Consider the following 19093-nt stretch of genomic DNA (forward strand, 5'->3'; position numbering starts at 1 on the left):
AAACTGAAAAGGATAAGCATCAAATTTATGGAGAGGCTGGAGAGGAGAATGACGGAAGCATTGAATGACGTAAAAACTGTAAGGTAGAATTGGGATCATGACAGTGGAGGGGAGGAAGCATTTAAAAATTAGAGGAAAGTTGTATTGTTGCTACACTGCACCCTGACTGGCTTGTCTCCTCCCCGCTACCCTTCTGTAAGGGAATGTCCCGTTACCTACAGATGGGCTTTGAGTCCCCAATCTGCACTCCCCCTCATTAACAATGATATGATTTTTTTTCTTTGATTCCTTTGATTCCTGATATCTGGTCCCATCGACACCTCATGATCACACAGGCTGGTGTGCTTCGTCCATGTGGGCTTTGTTGCTTCTGAGTTAGATGGCCGCTTGTTTACCTTCAAGCCTTTAAGACCCACACTGGTACAGATAGGAACCGGAAACACAGGGAATCCAGGACAGATGATCCCTTCAGGACCAGTGGTGAGAGTGGCGATACCAGAGGGTGGAGGGAAGGTGGAGTAGAAAGGGGGAACTGATCATAAGGATCTACATATAACCTCCTCCCTGGGGGACAGACAATAGAAAAATGGGTGAAGGGAGGGAGACACCGGACAGTGTAAGACATGACAAAATAATAATAATTTGGGTTGCTTCCAACTCCTTGAATTGTGAACTGTGCCGCAATGAACATTGGTGCACAGATGTCTGGTTGTGGTTTGTTTCTTGCCTCTTCTGGGTATATGCCCAGTAGGGGGATTGCTGGGTCATATGGTAACTCAATTTCCATTTGTTTGAGAAATCGCCAAATTGATTTTCATAGTGGCTGTACATACCTACAGGTCCACCAGCAGTGGATAAGAGTTCCTGTCTCACCACAGCCCCTCCAACACTTGTTGCTTTCTGATTTTTTTGAATTGGGCTATCTTTGAGGGTGTTAGGTGGTATCTCGTTGTCGTTTTAATTTGCATTTCTCTTATGACTAACGATCGGGAACATTTTCTCATATGGTTATTGGCCATTCGGATTTCAGACTCTGTGAAACTTCTGTTCAGGTCTTTTTCCCACCTCCTCAGTGGGCAGTTAGTTTTTCTCTTATTGTGAGCTTGCAAAGTATTGTAGATTTTAGTAATAAGGCCTTTGTCTGATGTGTCATTGCTAAAGATGTTTTCCCAGTCCGTGGACTCTCTTATTACTCTCTTGGTGAATTCTTTCAATGTACACAGGTGTCTTATCTTCAGTATGTCCCACTTGTCTATTTGTGACTCCTCTGTGTTTATAACCTTTCCTATTTCTGGTACCCTATGTATTCCCTGTGCCAAGATTCTCAGGTTTGTCCCAATTCCCTCATTAACAGAGAAGAGGGTGGCGGGAGACGTTTGACAGTGTAACTTATGACAAAACTATAATAGTTATGAATTATGAAGGGTTCATGAGGGAGGTGGGAGTGGGGAGGGAGGGGAAAATGAACAACTGATATTAAGGGCTAAAGTAGAAGGCAAATGTTTTGAGAATGATGAGAGCGACAAATGTACAAATGTGCTTGACACAATGGATGTATGCATGGATTGTGATAAGAATTGTACGAGCCCCCAATAAAATGATTCTGAAAAAAATTGTGAGGACAATGCCCCAAAGAAATCAGCAGTTTCCAAATAAATGTATAACTCATTTTAAGAAGGGGAAATACAATAATGAAGATGAAGCTAAAACATCATTTTGTAAGGAAGCAGTCCTTGTGCCCTAGATGTAGAAAACCAATGATCAACAGCAGAAACAATAGCCAGCAGCATAGATATCTCAATAGCTTACACAATTCTAACTGAAAAATTAAATTTGAGCAGATTTTCCACTCAATGTGTGCCAACATTGTTGGGCCCAGATCAGCTACAGATAAGAGCAGAGCTTTTGATGGAAATTTTCAGTGAGTGGGCTTAAGAACCTGAAGCATTTCTTCAAAGAAGTGTTAATGGTGTAATACAACTCTCTGAATTATACAATCCTGAAGATAAGACACAATCAAAACAATGACTCCCAAGAGGTGGACGTTGTCCAGTCAACGCAAAAATAGACCATTCCAGAGCAAAGGCCATGGCCACCCTTTTTGGAATGTTCAGGGCATTAGGCTTGTTGACTTTCTGGAGGGTCCAGATGATACCTGCTTATTCTGAGAGTGTTTTGAGAAAATGAATCAAAATTTTAGTCAAAAAATGTCCAGGAAAGATTCACCAGAGACTATTTCCCCACCAAGACAATGCTTCCACCCCTTCTTCCCATCAAACAGGGCAACTGCACAAGAGTTCCGATTGGAAATTGTTGTCAGACTTCCACCTGACAGTTGCAAGTTGGGTCCTTCTGACTGCTTTTTGTTTTCTAATCTTTAAAAGTCTTTAAGGGCACTCATGTGTCTTCAGTTAATAATGTAAAAGACGGCTAAATTCAGGACCTTCTGTTCTGTGGGGAGGACTAAATGGCGGGTATCATTTTTTACAACTGTGCCTTGAGCTTGATGAAGTTATGTTGAGAAATAAAGTTTATATTTTTTTATTTTTAACTTTTATTTCCATACTTCACAAAAAATTTTAAGTTCCTTTGTATTATGTACTGCACCCACATAAAGCTGCATTTTCAATAGGAAATAAAGTATTTGGCAAAAGTGCCACATTTTAGTGCCTGCTACCATTGCTGCAGCAATAACTTCACGAAGGTCTTTTTTTTTTTTACAATGGTTGTTTTGTGGATTCATTTATCTTGAAGTAACAGGCGGCCACAACTACAGGCTGCAATCTATAGTACATGTCAAGCAATTAAACCTTTTCTTGTCGTGTTGTGACTTTACTCTGCTCCTTGGGAGCACTTTCAGCATCACTAGTGGCACTTTGCAAATAACACATGATATTATTCAAGGTTTGCAATATTTTGCTAAGCATAATGAAAAATACTTAAGAATCAAAAAAGATCATTATTTACTGTGATATACAGTTGACTAGAGAGATGAATTGCTCATAAGGAGATGATCAGTGTCACACTTCTTTCTCTTTTTTCTTTTTAAAATCTGTGTCTAAGTGGACCAATGCCATTCAAACCCATGTTATTCCAGGGTCACCTGGATAGTTCAAGAACCTGATGGCAGAAGAAGAGTTTTCAGTGTGCCAATCAGAGCTACAAATCTCATGCCGCAGCGCATTATATTTTAACTTTGAAGACCAATCCTGGAAATGTTTTATCAGATGACCTTATCCTTACAGGCCCACTTAACATTACTGATTTGGATTCATAGCTATAATAGAAAACAACACAAAATCGCTGACTCCAGGACAAGCTTTGCTCAGGCCCTTCACCGTAAGTCTTTTAGAAAGTCAAAAAGGCGTAGTCCAAGATGCTGTCCAGTGTGGAAAATATTTTTAAAGTTTCTTTTCATTGCCAAACAGTTGGAATTATTTTGAATAAGAAAGTATTCAGCCCACTTTTAATGAACAAAAAGGCTGCCCTTGGCAGCTCTGAAAAGGAGCTTGTTTTTCAGACAGATTTTGACAGGAACCTGTTGAGCGACCTGAGTCCTTAACTTGCCCTTTGTGCTCACTTAGGGAAGGACGGAATTTTGACCCATTTTCTAAACTATTTCTCCAATGTGTACTTATGTTTGTAAGTTAAACCCTCAGGTATTTTCTTTCTTTCTTTTTGGCTATGTACTAGAGGAGGGGGAATGTGTAAGCAATCCTCTCCCTCACTGTCAAGTGAGCCTTAAGGTCCTTGATCTAACCAAGATTTGTGCTTAATGACACCCACACTGTCAATTGTTCACTGAGACTCTTGTAAGGGAGGAAAAAGGTCTTCGTACTGAAATAGCCAAGCCTGAAACTGTCAGTTCCTATTATAGCACTAAAGAACACCACATTTGGAAAACACGAGACAAGTAAAGCAAGATTTAAATAAATATTTGTATCAACGTAGAAGTCAATATAGGAGTGTTCATCTACTAACAGGAGGAAAAGTGTAGCAATCTTCTTCTCAAAATGTTACCTATTGAAAACCATATGGAGTCTTCTCGGATACACATAAGATCCCCAGGAGCTGGAATGTATTCAACGGCAATTGGCTTGGCTTGAGTGATGGAAATGGTTAAGACATTCAGCTGCTAGCTAAGAGGTTGAAGGTTGGATGTTAGAATCCACCCAAAGGTACCTCAGAAGAAAACCAGCCACGATGGAGCCCAGTTCTACTCTGATGCACAGTCACCATGTGTTGAACTCTACTTGAGGCAACCAGTTTTATATTTATGTAATTATCTATATACACCTGCTCCTCAATTATAAGCAGCTATCTCATCTGACATTTATTTTACACAATAATGAAGCATGTCTGGTTGTAACAAACACCAAGGTACAAGGTGAGTGTATTAGTGGCTATAAAGGTTAAGCTTTATGTTTCAAGTTGGGTAAGCCATTAATTCTCAGTAGTTTGACAGTTATGTAATGATATAATTTGTCAATTATGTAACAATAAAATCATCACCTGTTTGGTGATTTCAGGTGGGCATTCTCCATTTTCATATAACATCAATGTTGACATAGCGACCTGGTCTTTGGAACCCAGCCGTGTCAATAAGCAAGCAGTAGGTGTCCATGGACATGTGCATGCTTAATCCTAGACGAGGATCCAACCTACTTCATCTAATTCAGGTTCTGCCCAGGCTGGAACAAAATAGTTCTCTCTACACATTTAACTTGGAGTCAATCCTTTCCCATAATATTCTCCCAAATCTGGGGTTTTTGCAACTTCTCTGTGTGTTAAGACATGCCTCCCACCCCACCCTATTCTTTCTTTTTCTGGAAATAAATGGGCTTCCTTGTCCTCATTGGGGAGTTTTAGTAATGTGGTTGTTCTGAATTAGCTATCATTATTGATAATGATCTTTCCCTCCACCTATTTCTTCTCAATTCCGTTCGAATGAGGATCATTTGGAGGGAAGTAAAGGCAGTGACCTCTCCTGTCATTGGCTGCCAGACCCTGTCCCTGCATCAGAAGCAGAGAGAAATGGCCAAGGCACCCTTCCTGGGCCTTCGGAGAGGCAGCATCAGCCCCGGACACTGCCCTCCTACAGTCAAAGGGCTCGAGCAAAGGCGCTGTTAGTCAAAAGTGACAAAGCAGGGTTTGGTCAAGTATTGGGTGTTTTATCCAACATCAACTGGTTTGGCTTGGGTGATGAAAATGGTTAACACATTATGCTTGCCCTCACGAGGAGATTACTGAAGATAAGGGGGTTACCACAAAGTATAGTGGAGAAAACAGGTTGTGGCTGGCTACCAAAAAGAATAGTATCTGGGCTCTTAAAGGCTTGTCTTCAAACAAGCAACCATATAAGAGAGACATCAACCAAGCCCACATGGAAGAAGCACATCAGCCTGTGTGATCCAGATGATAAACAATAAAATCCAAATCCGAAGGATGGAATGGTTCAGAGCTTAAATTGTGAACACTGAATGTGCAGAAGGCAACGGGTGACAGTGGGAACTCAAACTACATTTGCAAGGTTCCGACATGGAGTAAGCCTTTGATGACTCCCCTCTGCCCATAGTTGAGGGCTGTAAACAGCCCTGCGATCAGACAGAGAATATCATAAACCCGATTAGGACAGGTGTCATTAGGTTAAAATGTGATACCTGGTCATTTGATCTCCCTTTTAACCCATTTTAAATTTGTTCTAGTTTTTAATACTTCCTGCATTTTTTTTAGTGTACTTTTTTTCTTTGATTTATTTTATTGGTGTTTTGAACATTTTTTTAATTGTTCTTTTATAATTTTAATAAATCATTTTATTGGGAGCTCTTACAGCTCTTATAGCAATCCATACATCCATGTGTCAAGTACATTTGTACATATGTTGCTATCATCCTTTTCAAAACATTTTCTTTCTACTTGAGCCCTTGTATCAGCTCCTCATTTTTTTTCCTCCCTTTTCCACCATCCCACCCTCATGAACCCTTGATAAATTATAAATTATTATTATTTTCCTATCTTACACCATCCACGCTGTCCTTCCACCCATGTTTCTGGGGGTGTTTATATGTCCATCATTGCAATCAGTTTCCCCTTTCTCCCCCCATCATTCCCTGAATTATTATTCTTGTTCTTATATTTTGTATGTTTTCCAGTATATGAAGTCTGGGTGAGGTGAAGCTATAGAGATTATAACTGGATTAGGGACGTATTGGAGGTGCAGAGGTGCAGAGGCTGGAGGGAAGTGGGGAACTAATAACAAGTACAAGAGGGGAAGAAATGGTCTGGAACTAATTGTGGTGATTGTACAGCTCATTAACACGACTGGACTATGGAAGTATGATATGCGAACCATATGTCAATAAAAACTAGTTTTTAAAAAGTAGTTGGCTGGAAATCCAGTATCTGGAATTCCGGGGGAAAGGACAGACAGCTGAATAGAGTCAGGTAAAGTAGGAACCCAAGCAGAAGTGGTGAGTCGGCTCGCAGTTCCAAGAGGAAACACTCGTGTGTGTCCTGGGACCAAGGAGGAGCCCAGGAGCCCAGTGATAGGAGCAAGTTGCTGAAATAGCCAGGAACAATTTGAACAAAGAGAAGCAGAGCTGGCAGCTTGAGCAGAGGCCACCTTTACACGTAGGGGCCCAGAGGTCCCCCAGAATGGCCCTCCTGGTCCCAACCCCTCATGTCTATAAGACCCTGTATGCAAAGTCTACTGAGATGGACCACTGACACTCCAAGACAGTTCCTATCAAGTCAGTTCTGACTCACGGTGACAGATGTATGTCAGACTGTGTTCCATACGGCTTTCAGAAGCTAATCTTTTGGAAGGAGATCTTTCTTCCAAGGTGCCTCTAAGTAAAATCAAATTGCCCACCTTTCAGTTAACAGCCGAGTGAGTTAACCATGTGTACCATCCAGGGACTCTTCTCTCACTGCAGTGTTTTCCTTACACCATACCCAGAATCAAGTACATGTATCCTCCCAGTCCCCCAGGATGCAACGTCGCCATTTCTGAAGTGTGTGTATTTCTTCTGAAGCAAAACATTTGAAACCAGTATAAAAAGAATATTCAAAAGGACTTTCTGTTGGAAGACTAAATTGAATTCATAGGAAAAATAAGTCTGTGGGGTTAAGGGTAAGAAGGAACCCCACAAAACATCACAGGTTTGGTAGGCGCAATTGTACAGCGATAATAAGTAGAGATTATAGCAAAGTCATAGAGAGCATGAGAGTTAAAGGATAGAGTCAAGTAATGGAGTCAGACGCAATTCATGGTAGCATATCTCACCTCAGCCCGGCTTGATGGTCCTCGTGGAGGGGGCTTAGCCATCAGAGAAGAAGCCGCTGCTTCGTCCTCCTTAGTCACCTTCTGGCCACCCTCCCGAGTACCAGGGAGCCTCGTTATTTATTGCTAACCACGTATCGTAATCATACATCACAGAAAGGGGCAATACAATTCATTCTAGAACAAGTTTGATCGCTCTAATGTCTCACATAATAAAGCAGACCATTACTATTCTGGGAAGCATGCAAGTTCCCTGATAGTGGACAATAGCCTGAGTCATCAGGAGGGATATTAGCATAGGCAATACAATCAATAGGAGAGGAATCACCTAGGGGTGTGCCCACATTGGTTGTGGAATAGACAGTGGTATCTGCTTGATCTAAACAGCTGATAATGGCTAACTAACCTTGGTCACCCTTGGGCGGGTTTGCCCTCTCTGGTATCTCTGCAAGTGAATAGACCACCATTATCCTTATCAGAAGGGAGTGGGTCTTATTCAGGGTGAGTCAGACTAATGGTCTAGCCACTACAGATGGCCAATGTCAAGGAGAATAATCTCTGACCTACTTTCGCCGAGAGTCACTCTTAAGCAGCTAAGTTTGGTACATATTTTGGGGAGACAACTTAAGAGAATTCCTTCTGTTCCCCACATAAGTCTGATGCCATCTTGGGATAAATATTAACTTCAGAAATATCTCATAAAGAATAATATTTGTTTGTCATTATGCATACTTTTTTCTCCAGAGAGCACAGTGTATGTAAATGTTTAAAGGTCCAGAAAATCACTGCTAGAAAGCTCAAACCAAACCCACTACTGCCAAGTAGATTCTGACTCATAGCAACCCCTATAGGACAAAATAGACCTGTCCTATCATTTCCAAGGCAGTAAATCTTTTCAGAAGACTGCACATCTTCTGTGTAATGACTGGTGGGCTTGAACCACTGACCTTTACCTCAGGCGTCTGGGCTTTCATTTTCCCTCCTGGCTCTGCCTAGCCCCTATTCCCATGTGTTTTACCCCACAGCATTTTCCCTTTGACCTTGTCTACTCCCTTGGTCTTTTGAGCCTGGCAACAGGCCCTAGTGGAACTTTCCAGGTTCCCTGAGTCCTTCGTACTCCTTGTTCTCATGACCTCTCCTCCCGATGCAAACCCTCCTCACTGGCCACTTGACTGAAGTCCCTGTGGGGGTAAGACTTCCAGAAGTAAGGCCTGGAGATGTGTGAGGAGGAGGAAAACCACATCATCCTCACGTTTTTATCCCTTAAATGGACCTGGTACACAGTAGGGACTCGATAGGTATTGATGGACTTGCACCTAATTGCATTGATCTAAATAGCTGAGTGGTTTCTTACAGTGTTCTGCCAACTGTGGTAACGGGACCCAAAAACGAAATGTGACATGCAGCAACACACAAGGAAACTGTGATGCCGCCAGGAGGCCCAGAGCTGAGGAGGCGTGCCAAGACTACTCCGGCTGCTATGAGTGGAAGACAGGGGACTGGTCGAAGGTGAGCACAGCATTTGCATCCCAGGGGACTTGGGAGTCAAGAACTCAGCTTTTGCCATGGAATCCTGTTCTACTGGGTGTTCCCCACCTAAGCAATCCAAACTCTTTCCCCAAACTCAGCACCTACGAGTGGTCCCATACATTTAATTCTAAGATTGTCCATCAAGGCTCTACCACTTATGTCTCGCTGGAAGTCCTCCCCTGCTTCGTCTGCCTTGGGCAGGAAAGTAGATCCGCCTGAAACACCTCCATAGGAGATTCCTGAAGAAAGGGTTAGCTGTGGTTCCTAACATCCTCTTGGGCGTATGGCTTCCCTCAGCCACCTTGGGAGCTTTAGTTCTAAAACCAAACTCACTGCCATGGATTCAATTCTAACCCATTGTGGCCCTGTAGGGGAGGGTCGAATTGCCCCTGAGAGTTTCCCATGAAACAGTTGGGGGTTTCAAACTACTGACCTTGTGAATCACACCAACATGCAACCACTGTACCACCAGGGCCCCTCCTGGGAGTTTTGGTTCAGGAAGACATAAAGAAGCTCATGGGGCAAAGATCACTTCCACTCCTTGACTTGGCAGGCTCACTCAATGCGAGGCCCAAGTGATCACCGCAACTCAAAACCAAGCTCTCTGCCAATGAGTTGCTGCTAACTCAAATAGGACAGCGTAGAACTACCCTTCTGAGTTTCTGAGACTGTAACTCTACGGGAGTAGAACGTCTTGTCTTTCTCCCACAGAACGGCTGGTGGTTTTGAACCTCTGACCTTTTGGTTAGCAGCCCAACTCCTAACCACTACCCCATCGGGACTCATGGTTCACCCCACAGGAGCACTTAAATAGGGAGAAGGGGGACTTATTTATTCAGTGAATGGTGGTTTGAGGAAAACATGAGCTGTCCATGTTGATAGTTAAGTGTTACTTTTTACTGAAAAGACTAAAGCTGCCATTGACTTCCAGGTACCAGTGCATGTCTGGAAGGAGCCCAGGTTGACTCCCCAGGGCTAAGGTCAGATCCGGAGTGTTCCCTTCCCCACTCGAAGACCCCACGATCCCCGTTTGTCTGGGTATAATGTAGCGCAAACACCGACACCTCCTGAAGGCGCTAAAACGGCCAGTTGCCATGGAGTCCACTCCGGCTCATGATGCGCACGTGCATCAGAGAAGAACTGTCCTCTGTCTGTGACCTTTCGGGAGCACGTGCCAGGTCTTTCTTGGAGGTTCTTGGTGTGGATTTCAGCCACCGGCCTTTCTGTTAGTATGCATATAAGCACTGAGAGCTGGAAAACCCTCATCAGACGTAGGGAGCATGCATTCCTGGTCAAGCTCACAGAAACATTGTGTGTCCACTCATCCCCATGTTGCCATGGGACCCTGTCCTGTGTTCTGGGCAGGGGAAAGGAGGGCTGAGTTCCATATTAGCAATAGACAAATATTGTGTCTCAAGAGAAGGCAGTTACAGGAAAAATGTTCAACCCTAACACCAGTTATGAAGCCTGCTTCTGCTTTGGTGGGGCTTACCTCTTGCTCCCTCCCCCTCCCCCATGGACTTGCCTCCCCAGCACTTCCTAAGCTCCTTCTCTATGCTGGGTATGTGGGATACAGAGTGGATACGAACACAATCTGGAGACAGACAACAAGTGCCAACCACAGTAGGCCATGAAAAGTCTGCTGGGCAAGTATGAAGTCAGTGCTGGGGACTCAGACAGCTCTGCCTGCAAGAGCTCCAAAAGGGAATGCGGCCAGAGGATCGGTCATGGGGGCTTGGTATTCAGCAAAGCTTTAGACTCTCCATCTCTTCCTCCCTGGCTTACTCCCTTGACTCACACAGCCTCTCCTATCCCATTTGCAGATGAGGAAGCGGAGGCCCCAGTAGTGCAGCGACTTTCTTCCCCAGGCCGCAGAACTAGAAAACGATAAGGCAAGGATCGTCATTCCCCTCTGTTGGCTCTTCATCCATTCTTCATGGAATAGATAACTTCTAGGGCTCTGATTGCTCATTTGACCAGTGCAGAAGCTCAATTCCAATATACCTCCCGCTTTGACTATCTTAGGCATATACTTCTTATAAAACCAAATATCAGATACGCTTCCAACCCTGTCCCACTTCAAATCTGCCTCTGCCAAATAGGGTGTTGTGTTGTATATACACAGTAGTGTAAATCTGTTTTCACCATGGGAAATCCTATTTGCTAAGTCTCCCCTTTTAATTGGTAAATAAGAAGTTGAGTCCTTATTAAAATGTTACTGATTAAATTTCACCCCACCACCAAATAAGTATAAACCCTAAACATCTATGCCAATGGTTATCATCTCATTCGGAGCCCTAGTGGCACAGTGGCTAAAACGCGAGGCTCCTGACCAAAAGGCCGCAGCGAGAACGCACCAACTGCTGGTGGGGAAGGTGTGGCAGTCTCTTCCATGACACTTTACGGCCGTGGAAACTCTCCGGGCCACTTTTGCTCTGCCCTCCGGGTCACTAGGTGTCAGAAGCGACTGAATGGCAGTCCATTTAGGAACGAGTTACCTTTTTTATTATATTAGTGAGACAAATGTGATAAAATAATATTCTTTTATTATACTATTCTATTCGTGTAGTCTCTTGAGCCAATCTCTTGTTCTGTAAAGGAGACTGAACACAAACTAATGTTAGCTAAAGCCCAGTGCTCTCTCACCTATTAGTGTACTCTAGAAAGGTCAGGGAAAGAGAGACCTGTATTCTTTAGCACACAAAAGGAGACAGAGGGCTTGTCCAACCTCAGATTCTGCCTGTCCTGTGGAAGTGACTAACCTTTTATAGGTCATGCACTGTGAGCGATGAAGCTAACATGATTGCAAAGTTAGACACTTATTAAACATGAGTTTCCGAGGCCGTGCGTCTTCGCAGGAGTAGAGCCTCCTCTGTCTCTGGTGGTTGCGGAACGCGGACCCTTGTGGTTAGAAGCTGTGTGAGTCTGTCAGTCTGGGTACTTTAGAGAAACAAATCCATAGCAACTCATGTATAAGAGAGAGTTTTATATATAGGTGAAGTGCGCATCAAGAAAACATCCCAATCCAGTGCTGCCCAAGCCCACAAGTCCAACATTAACCCATTAAATGCCCTACACCAGTCCACAAAGTCCTCCTCCATCTCACAAAACAGACGCAATGATGCCGACTGCAGGAGGAAAGTCAAGTCAGTGAACGTGGAAGCATCTCAGCTCTGGCAGGGGTCTCCACACGGCTGCTCCAGCACCCAGGGCTGCATCAGGGTAGGTCCATGTGGCTTCTCCTTGGGGATGTCTTGCAGGAAGTCAGCCTTGCCAGCTGAAGCAGGGAACTAGCTAAGGCAGCTGCACCCTGGTGCGACCATCACAAAGCAAGAGACCCGAGAACTAGAAAGGCGAGGTTCACCAAGCCATTTATCTCTCTGCCCTTCAATTAACCCCACATGTGTTTATCAGCCAGGTTGGCACAATAAACTAACTCAGAAGCCCAAATGCAGAACCCACTATTCCACCCTACCTCCTATTCTCCACCAAGGGATGTGATTTTTTACTATGCTTCGGTAACCTTTTACTCATTGCTTAAGCTATGAAGTTCAAAGCTAAAATAGGAATTGCATCGTTTGTTTATCTTGAACTTTGAATGCTGGGGGTTAACCTCACATGCAAGCAGATATGGGGGCAAAGAGATGCTAAGCCACTTGAAGATTTTTGAGCAGAAGCTTTAAGAGACAATTCTAAGGAATTAGAGCCAGTGCCCTAACTTCAAACTTCTAACCTCCTAAACTATGAGGAAAAAAAATTTTTTTCTTACCTACTTGCAGTATTTCCCTTACAGCACGGGAGGCACTAGCTAAGTAAGACAGAGTTGGGATGTAAAGAGCAAAGGGCAGACGAGAGAGACTGGGATGCTTTCTGGGAGCCAGCATGAGCAAAGCACGTTAACCAGAACCAGCCTGAGGCTGGTTTCCAAAATATGCCCCATTTCCCACTCCTTCATACCGACACTAACCAAACGTGGTACTTCCTCTCTCAGACCCGAACCACCCATAGCTTGGTCTCCACACATTAGGAGACGTTTCTAGCCCCTGACAAAATGGCAACAGCCGACATGGATGCTGGTTCTCACTGCCTCCAGTGAGTTCAATAATTCACTAGAAAAACTCTCAGAATGCACAGTCTATCTACACTACTAATTTCTGTTTTTTTCTTAATAACCAGAAAGAAACATATATATAGAGAGAAACATATCGAGTAGGAAGACACATCAGTAAAGATGCCATAATAAGCCTTCCACTCTCTAGGGAGCTGTGACCTTCTCCCATGCATGTTCTTCTCAATGAAGGAAATCCTCTACAACTTCCATCAGGAGGGTTCTTATTGGCTCATTGATAGTCAAGTTAACGAATGATGGAATTGTTGGATATGCATGTCTGATATCATCAAGTTCCCTTATTTCCTGAGGTTTGGTTACAGAGTGCGGTCTATGTAGCCCCACTCACTTGCACACATTTAAGTGTTGCCTGGCTATTTTAGAAAATAATGGGCACCTTGATTGATGAATAATTCTAAGAGATATTTTCAGGAACCAGAGACACAAGGCCAAATCAAGTTGGTTGTCCCTCACATAGTAACCAATCGACCCTTGCTAAAGAGTCACTTCACATTCATGCTGACCCCTGGTATTTTAGTGTAGAATTGTGCTCCAAAGGGTTTTCAAATGATTTTTTATTTGGACATAGATCACCAGTCCTTTCTTCTGTAGTGCCTCTGTGTGCACTTGACCTTCTAACCTTTCTGTTATCAGCCAAGTACATTATTACTTACAGATGAGTAAATCTTCTATTTGCTCTTTCTCTTGGGAGCAAGAGACAGCCAAAGGAAGGAGGGTCATCAGGAAGGGTGGACGGGTGGGTGGGGGAGATAGAACCTTGGTGTAGAATACTTTTTGCGAGTGAATAAAGCCTGTCACAGGGTTACCGAGAAAACACTAGGGCCCGATTTTTGCTCAGCTGAAGGAAATAAGCTTACTAATGGGTGGTGGCAGTGGTTCACTGCTGTCAAGGCACTCTGACTTAAGATGACCTTGTGTACAACAAAGTATTGCCTGCTACTGCAGCTTCTTCGTGATTAGCGCTTGTTCACGTCCCTCACGGCAGCTCTTGTGACAATCTATCTCATCAAGGGTCTGTCTAGCTAGCCCTCAGCCCTCGACTTCACCAGACAGGATGTCTGTCTGCAGGACTGATGCCCGATGTCACAGCTGAGCAAACACGTGGGATGGCATTCTATTTTGATAAGGTTTGTGTTGACTAATTTTTGGAGGTAGATCACCACACCTTCCATCCTAGATTGCTGGTATTTGAAATACTACAAGCTTCCCCTGGTCAACAGACTGATAGATGGCATGGCAAGGATAATGGAGGCCTGGAAACCGCCTGTGTGAAAGGAACTTGGGTTGTAGTGTCATCTCCTCTGCTCTGCTGCCTATTTCTCAACTGCATTTGAGTGGAGGGGAAACTAGGAGTGTGAGGGTGTCAGGTTCACAAGGTATCCTCTGCACCACACGATAGATCCTGACCAGCACCTAGAACTTCAGAGACAGCTCAGGTACTAACCAGTCATTTGGTAACATGGCTGTATTACAGAAGGGCACCTGGTGCTGTTGCGGTGATGCATTGAGTTGTGATCCATGTGGTCAACAGTTGAAAACCACCAGCAGCTCCGCAGGAGAAAGACTGGGCTTTCTACTCCCATCAAGAGTTACAGCCCCAGAAACCCACAGGGGGTCGCTATGAGTCAGCGTTGACTTGCTGGCAGTGGGAGACCCTACGTTAGGTTATGGGATGCTTTTCCTTAGTTCTTGCTTCTCGGCATGGAAAGAGTTCACAGGCAAGCAAGATTGTAAGTGAAAGTAAGCTTTTATGAGTGAAAGCAAAGTTTTTGATAGTGCCTTCTCAGACAAGAATGGGCCATCGCTGGAGAGCCTGGAGAGGCACGACATGGTGGTCAGGCTCTTGACCCTTCGACCTTCCTTCTCTACTGGTCTCCTCCCACATCCTGTCACAGCGCATGGTCATGTGTGTTGGTGGACTGTTGCTGGATGTGTTCAAGTATGCATGGGACTTACAACATAACTGGTCCCTACCACGCATGCCCAGGCTTTGAGTGGACATGCATAAAGTGCATGTGACATACTGGTCCTTACTTGGGCTATAGCCTTCTAACATGTGCCTGATCTCTTGGGACGGTCCCTTTTCTGTGTGGCGTTGGCTAGCAATTCCACGGATTGGTGGGCCTTTGGTGGACAGTTCCTTTTTCCCCTATGCTTCCTGCCTGTCACTAAGAGCTCCCCTTGCTGTCAGCACCATGGGTGTCACAGCCCAAATCAAGGACTTACTCTGGCCTTCAAATGTCCTACCTCTTTAAAGCCCCAATCCAAATGTGAAGGTCAGCAAACTACAAATTGCTCTGGGGGTAGGGGTGGGGGTATGAATCTGAAACCAAGGCTCAGGAAAAGAAGAAAGCCACCCACTTTAAGGAAGCATGAGCTGCAGGGAGGGAGGGGGTGGGGGTGGTGGGTGAGTGTGTGTGAGTGTGTGTGTGTGTATGTGTGGGTGGGTGGGTGGGTGGGGGTGGGCGTGTTGCTATAAAAAAGCATCTGCTGTTGAAAATTTTCCAGTTTCACAACTAGAGCAAAGGGGCGGGGCGAGGCGGGTGTCCTTATCCTTTAGACTTGTTACTTCAGGTCTCAATAGCTTCCAAGGGTTTTATGGCTTGTGCTCACTCTGGGGCTAAATCTGCCAATGCTTTTGAAATTGTACCAGTCAAGTTACTTTCAGAACAAAAACGAAATGGAGTTACTACCAAGATCCTCCCTCTGCCTCACTGTTGGTCTTTCATAACCTACCAGGCACGGGCTCCCCTCCAAAGACGACCCAGTGGCTCACTCACTCAGCGAGAAGAGGAAGTAGACTCATTGAACACTAAGGGGCCCACCTTTATGTATTTCACTCTACTCCAGACTCCTTTGCTCCCCTACCAGTGTAGACCACCCCCTCCCAGGCCGACTCTGTAGGAATGAGATTTTATGTGTTTATTAGACATTCATGTAGCATTTGTCTCTTCCCCAAATATTAGAACCTCCAGTAGTTAATTCTCAAAGCACCTTGGAGATCTGGTGATCTTTAGGGCCATTATGCTTTAGTTGAGAGACCTGGAGCGCAAACAACTTGTTGCAGAGGGAAAACCTCAGCCCTTCCATGGGAATTCAGAGGCTGTATTCAGCACGGGAGAGGCAGCAGGATGGACACTCACTGCCATACAAACAGGTTAAAATATAACCATTTCAGAGAGGGAATCGTGCCAGGGATGGATAGCAAGGAGCAGAGAGATGATAATAAAATTATTGATTGGTTAGTTTTGATTGAGGTGAAAAGGGGGAGGCTAAAGAAGTGGGGAGATGTTTCAGTACATATAAATGCTGAGGGAGGTTCAGTGAGCTACCAAACTCACATCCTAATCACAGAATGCTTACAGTGGCTACATTTAGAACAGGGTATAAAAATGTCTAGGTTAATGTAAACATTCCTTGGGCTGGAGCTGATAATAAGAATGAACACCAAGGCTCTTTTTTTAAAATTATGTATTCAAGAAATCTAGATAGATAAGAATGAGTGACCCAAGGTTTCTACTTGAGGCTTTGTTTCTATATCCTTATTATGAGGAGAGAAAAAAAAGGGAGCCAATCCCTACACTTAGTGACCTTACGGCCATTTTACACCATTGTCTCTATGTCAAAACCTTCATCTTTGGGATAAATATCTTCTACATCCTGGATTGACTTCAGAGAAAGAGAAAATATATCTTAATTATTAATGGCTTATAGCAATGGACCTAGCCATATACCAAGAGCTTATTAAAAGTTTGCATTTAAGGAAACAGTCCCAGGTAGACAGAAAATCAAAAGACCAGTTTAATTCAGTCACTTAATGTTTAAAAGGCTTTATAAATTTCTCCTTTACAAGCCCCATACAATGGGGCATCCATCACAGTGAACCAAATAAGACCTATTTGTGTAAATGGTTGTGTTCACTGAAAGGATGGATGGAGGTTCAAATCCAGCCAGAGGTGCTTTAGACAGAAGACCTGACCATCTGTTTGGGGGAAATTGCCACCGAACCCCTGGGGAGCACAGTCCCTCTCCGAACACCATGAGCCAAAGGGCACTTGATACCTGGTTGGGTTGTTTGCCTGCCTTTTCTGAGGGGCGTGGCCAAGGAGGAGTCGCGGTATAGGGTGGTGGCCAGAGTGTGAACCGGACACTTTGTGGGTGGGAGGAAGTTACATGGGCACTGTGAGCCTCACGGTCTGCCTCTGAAAGACTGTACCGCATTCTGCCAAGTCCATCCAGGCATTCGACCCACAGTCATATTTGTTGGGTGCCCGCTGGGTTCAGCTATATGCAGATAACCGCAGGGTGATGGTGACGTGTGGAGACTGTGTGTCAGCTTGTACCTAGGGGGTGGTGGGTATCAGAAAGCAGGCTCTGCTGCTCTGAGTATGAATAGTGAAGTGAAAGAAAACAAGGTAGTAGTCGTAATGTGTGCAGTATCTTGCCATCCTGTCGGTGTGGGAAAGAGAGAGGGTCGTTCTCTCTTTTTACACCTCCTGTCCAAATCATCTCCCACCTCTTAGTGGGCTTGCATATTGCCGTGATGGTGGCTTCTAGACTAGCATAGGAAAGAATGGTCTGGGAATCTTCTGAAAAGCCCGCCAGTGGAATCCCTATGGGTCACTGCAGCCCACCACGAGGCTAATGCAGGACTAGGCACCCTTTCATTCTGTTATGTGGGGTACCTCCATGCGTCTGGGGTTGAGCTGGGGAACAACTCCACAAGAATAGCCAGAGCGACCTGGAGAACACTCTTTTTTCCTCATACTCAGTTCATAATTAGAATCCAAGCATTTAAGTAATTCAAATCAACTAATATTCTCTTCTCATTGTTGCCATGAGCCTTTTGCTGCTTGTGAAAGAGAAATTGTATGTATTTCCTTTCCAGGGAAACCTCTGCCCTCTGGGTCATTTCCCCACCCACCTTCCCCAGGTAAGGTCCCAGCACAGTGCACCTTCACCCCGTGGGTCTCCCACGCCAACTCACACTTAGTGGAGTCACGCAGGCCTCCTTTGGGAGATGCAGTTGTAGGCTGTACTTACTGGGGAGGCGCGGTTTGCCACAGTGCTTGGGGCTAATGTGATGCTATCAGTAGACACGGGTCTGCTACACCGTCTAAGTAAAGCAAGGCACCTGTGGGAACTGACAAGAATGAGATGCACTGTGTATCTGTGTCATCCTAACACAGGACTCTCAGATTACAGGAAGATGCCATGTAAAACCCACCCCTTCAGACCTATCTGGAATCATGTTTGTCTTCAGGGCCACCTCCAGCCTCTAATTGTGCTCCCCAAGGGCTGCCAGAGCTGCCAGATCAAAGCTGGGAGCCAACAAAGGTGGGTTTTCATACCTGCCCGTGGAGCCGGGGTGTCTGGGCACGGCAGCCCATTCCAGCTGAGTCAACAGACAGTGATTCTGTGCAGCTTCTTGGCCTGAGGAACTCGCTGTGTAGCTTCTTTCGCTCTTGTCTTTGTTAATGACAGTGACGTTGCTGCTGTTCGTGATTGTTGGCTGCTGCGATTATTGCTAGTGGTGTTTGGTGATGGTTGCTGTGCAGTGACTTTAACCCTATGTGTGCAGAATAGACTCGCTCCATAACATCTTTGACTTTTCTGAAGCAGATCACCTGGCCTGTCTTCTGAGGCACTCTGGTTGGGTTTGAACTGCCAATGTTGGTGACTGGGAGCCAGAGCTTAACCATTTGTGCCACTCAGGAACACCCAATAGCAGCATTGATTGAGTGTTCATGTGATTCCAGGCTCCACACTACGTACCTGTTATGTGTTGTCTATTATCGCTGCAGTACTACTGCCTGGAAGGTCTAATGCTATGGGTAAAGAAGTTTAGGCTCAACTAGGTCAAGTACTTTGCTCAAGGTCATACAGTTAGTAAGTGGAGGTGTCAGCTTGCCAACAAGCCCGTCCTTCTTACTGCTACTCCATCCCCCTTGGCCCATGGTCTCCCTGGGGCACATCCACTGGGATGAATGTGGTTAGGCCCGAGTGGCAGGAACGAAAAAATAGCTGGCGTGGAACCTGAGCAGCATCTGGCTACAGCAGAGGGGTCAGTGGCTGAATTCTCATTTTTTAAAAATTGTTTTATTAGGGGCTTGTATGACTCTTATCACAATCCATACATACATCAATTGTGT

General features: G+C 44.8%; 1 protein-coding gene across 1 annotated transcript in view; it reads left to right on the forward strand.

Moving 5' to 3' along the window:
• ADAMTS17 (ADAM metallopeptidase with thrombospondin type 1 motif 17) overlaps positions 1 to 19093 on the forward strand; it is a 432408-nt gene that overhangs the window by 399350 nt on the left and 13965 nt on the right. Inside the window, exon 21 of the mRNA XM_045296468.1 lies at positions 8639 to 8791. Coding sequence (XP_045152403.1) covers positions 8639 to 8791 — 153 coding nt within the window. The remainder of the gene's footprint in view (positions 1 to 8638; positions 8792 to 19093) is intronic.

This window comes from Echinops telfairi, unplaced genomic scaffold, assembly GCF_000313985.2.
Source record: "Echinops telfairi isolate 266 unplaced genomic scaffold, ASM31398v2 ScPeMD7_7409;HRSCAF=8447, whole genome shotgun sequence".
Classification (NCBI taxonomy): Eukaryota; Metazoa; Chordata; class Mammalia; order Afrosoricida; family Tenrecidae; genus Echinops; species Echinops telfairi.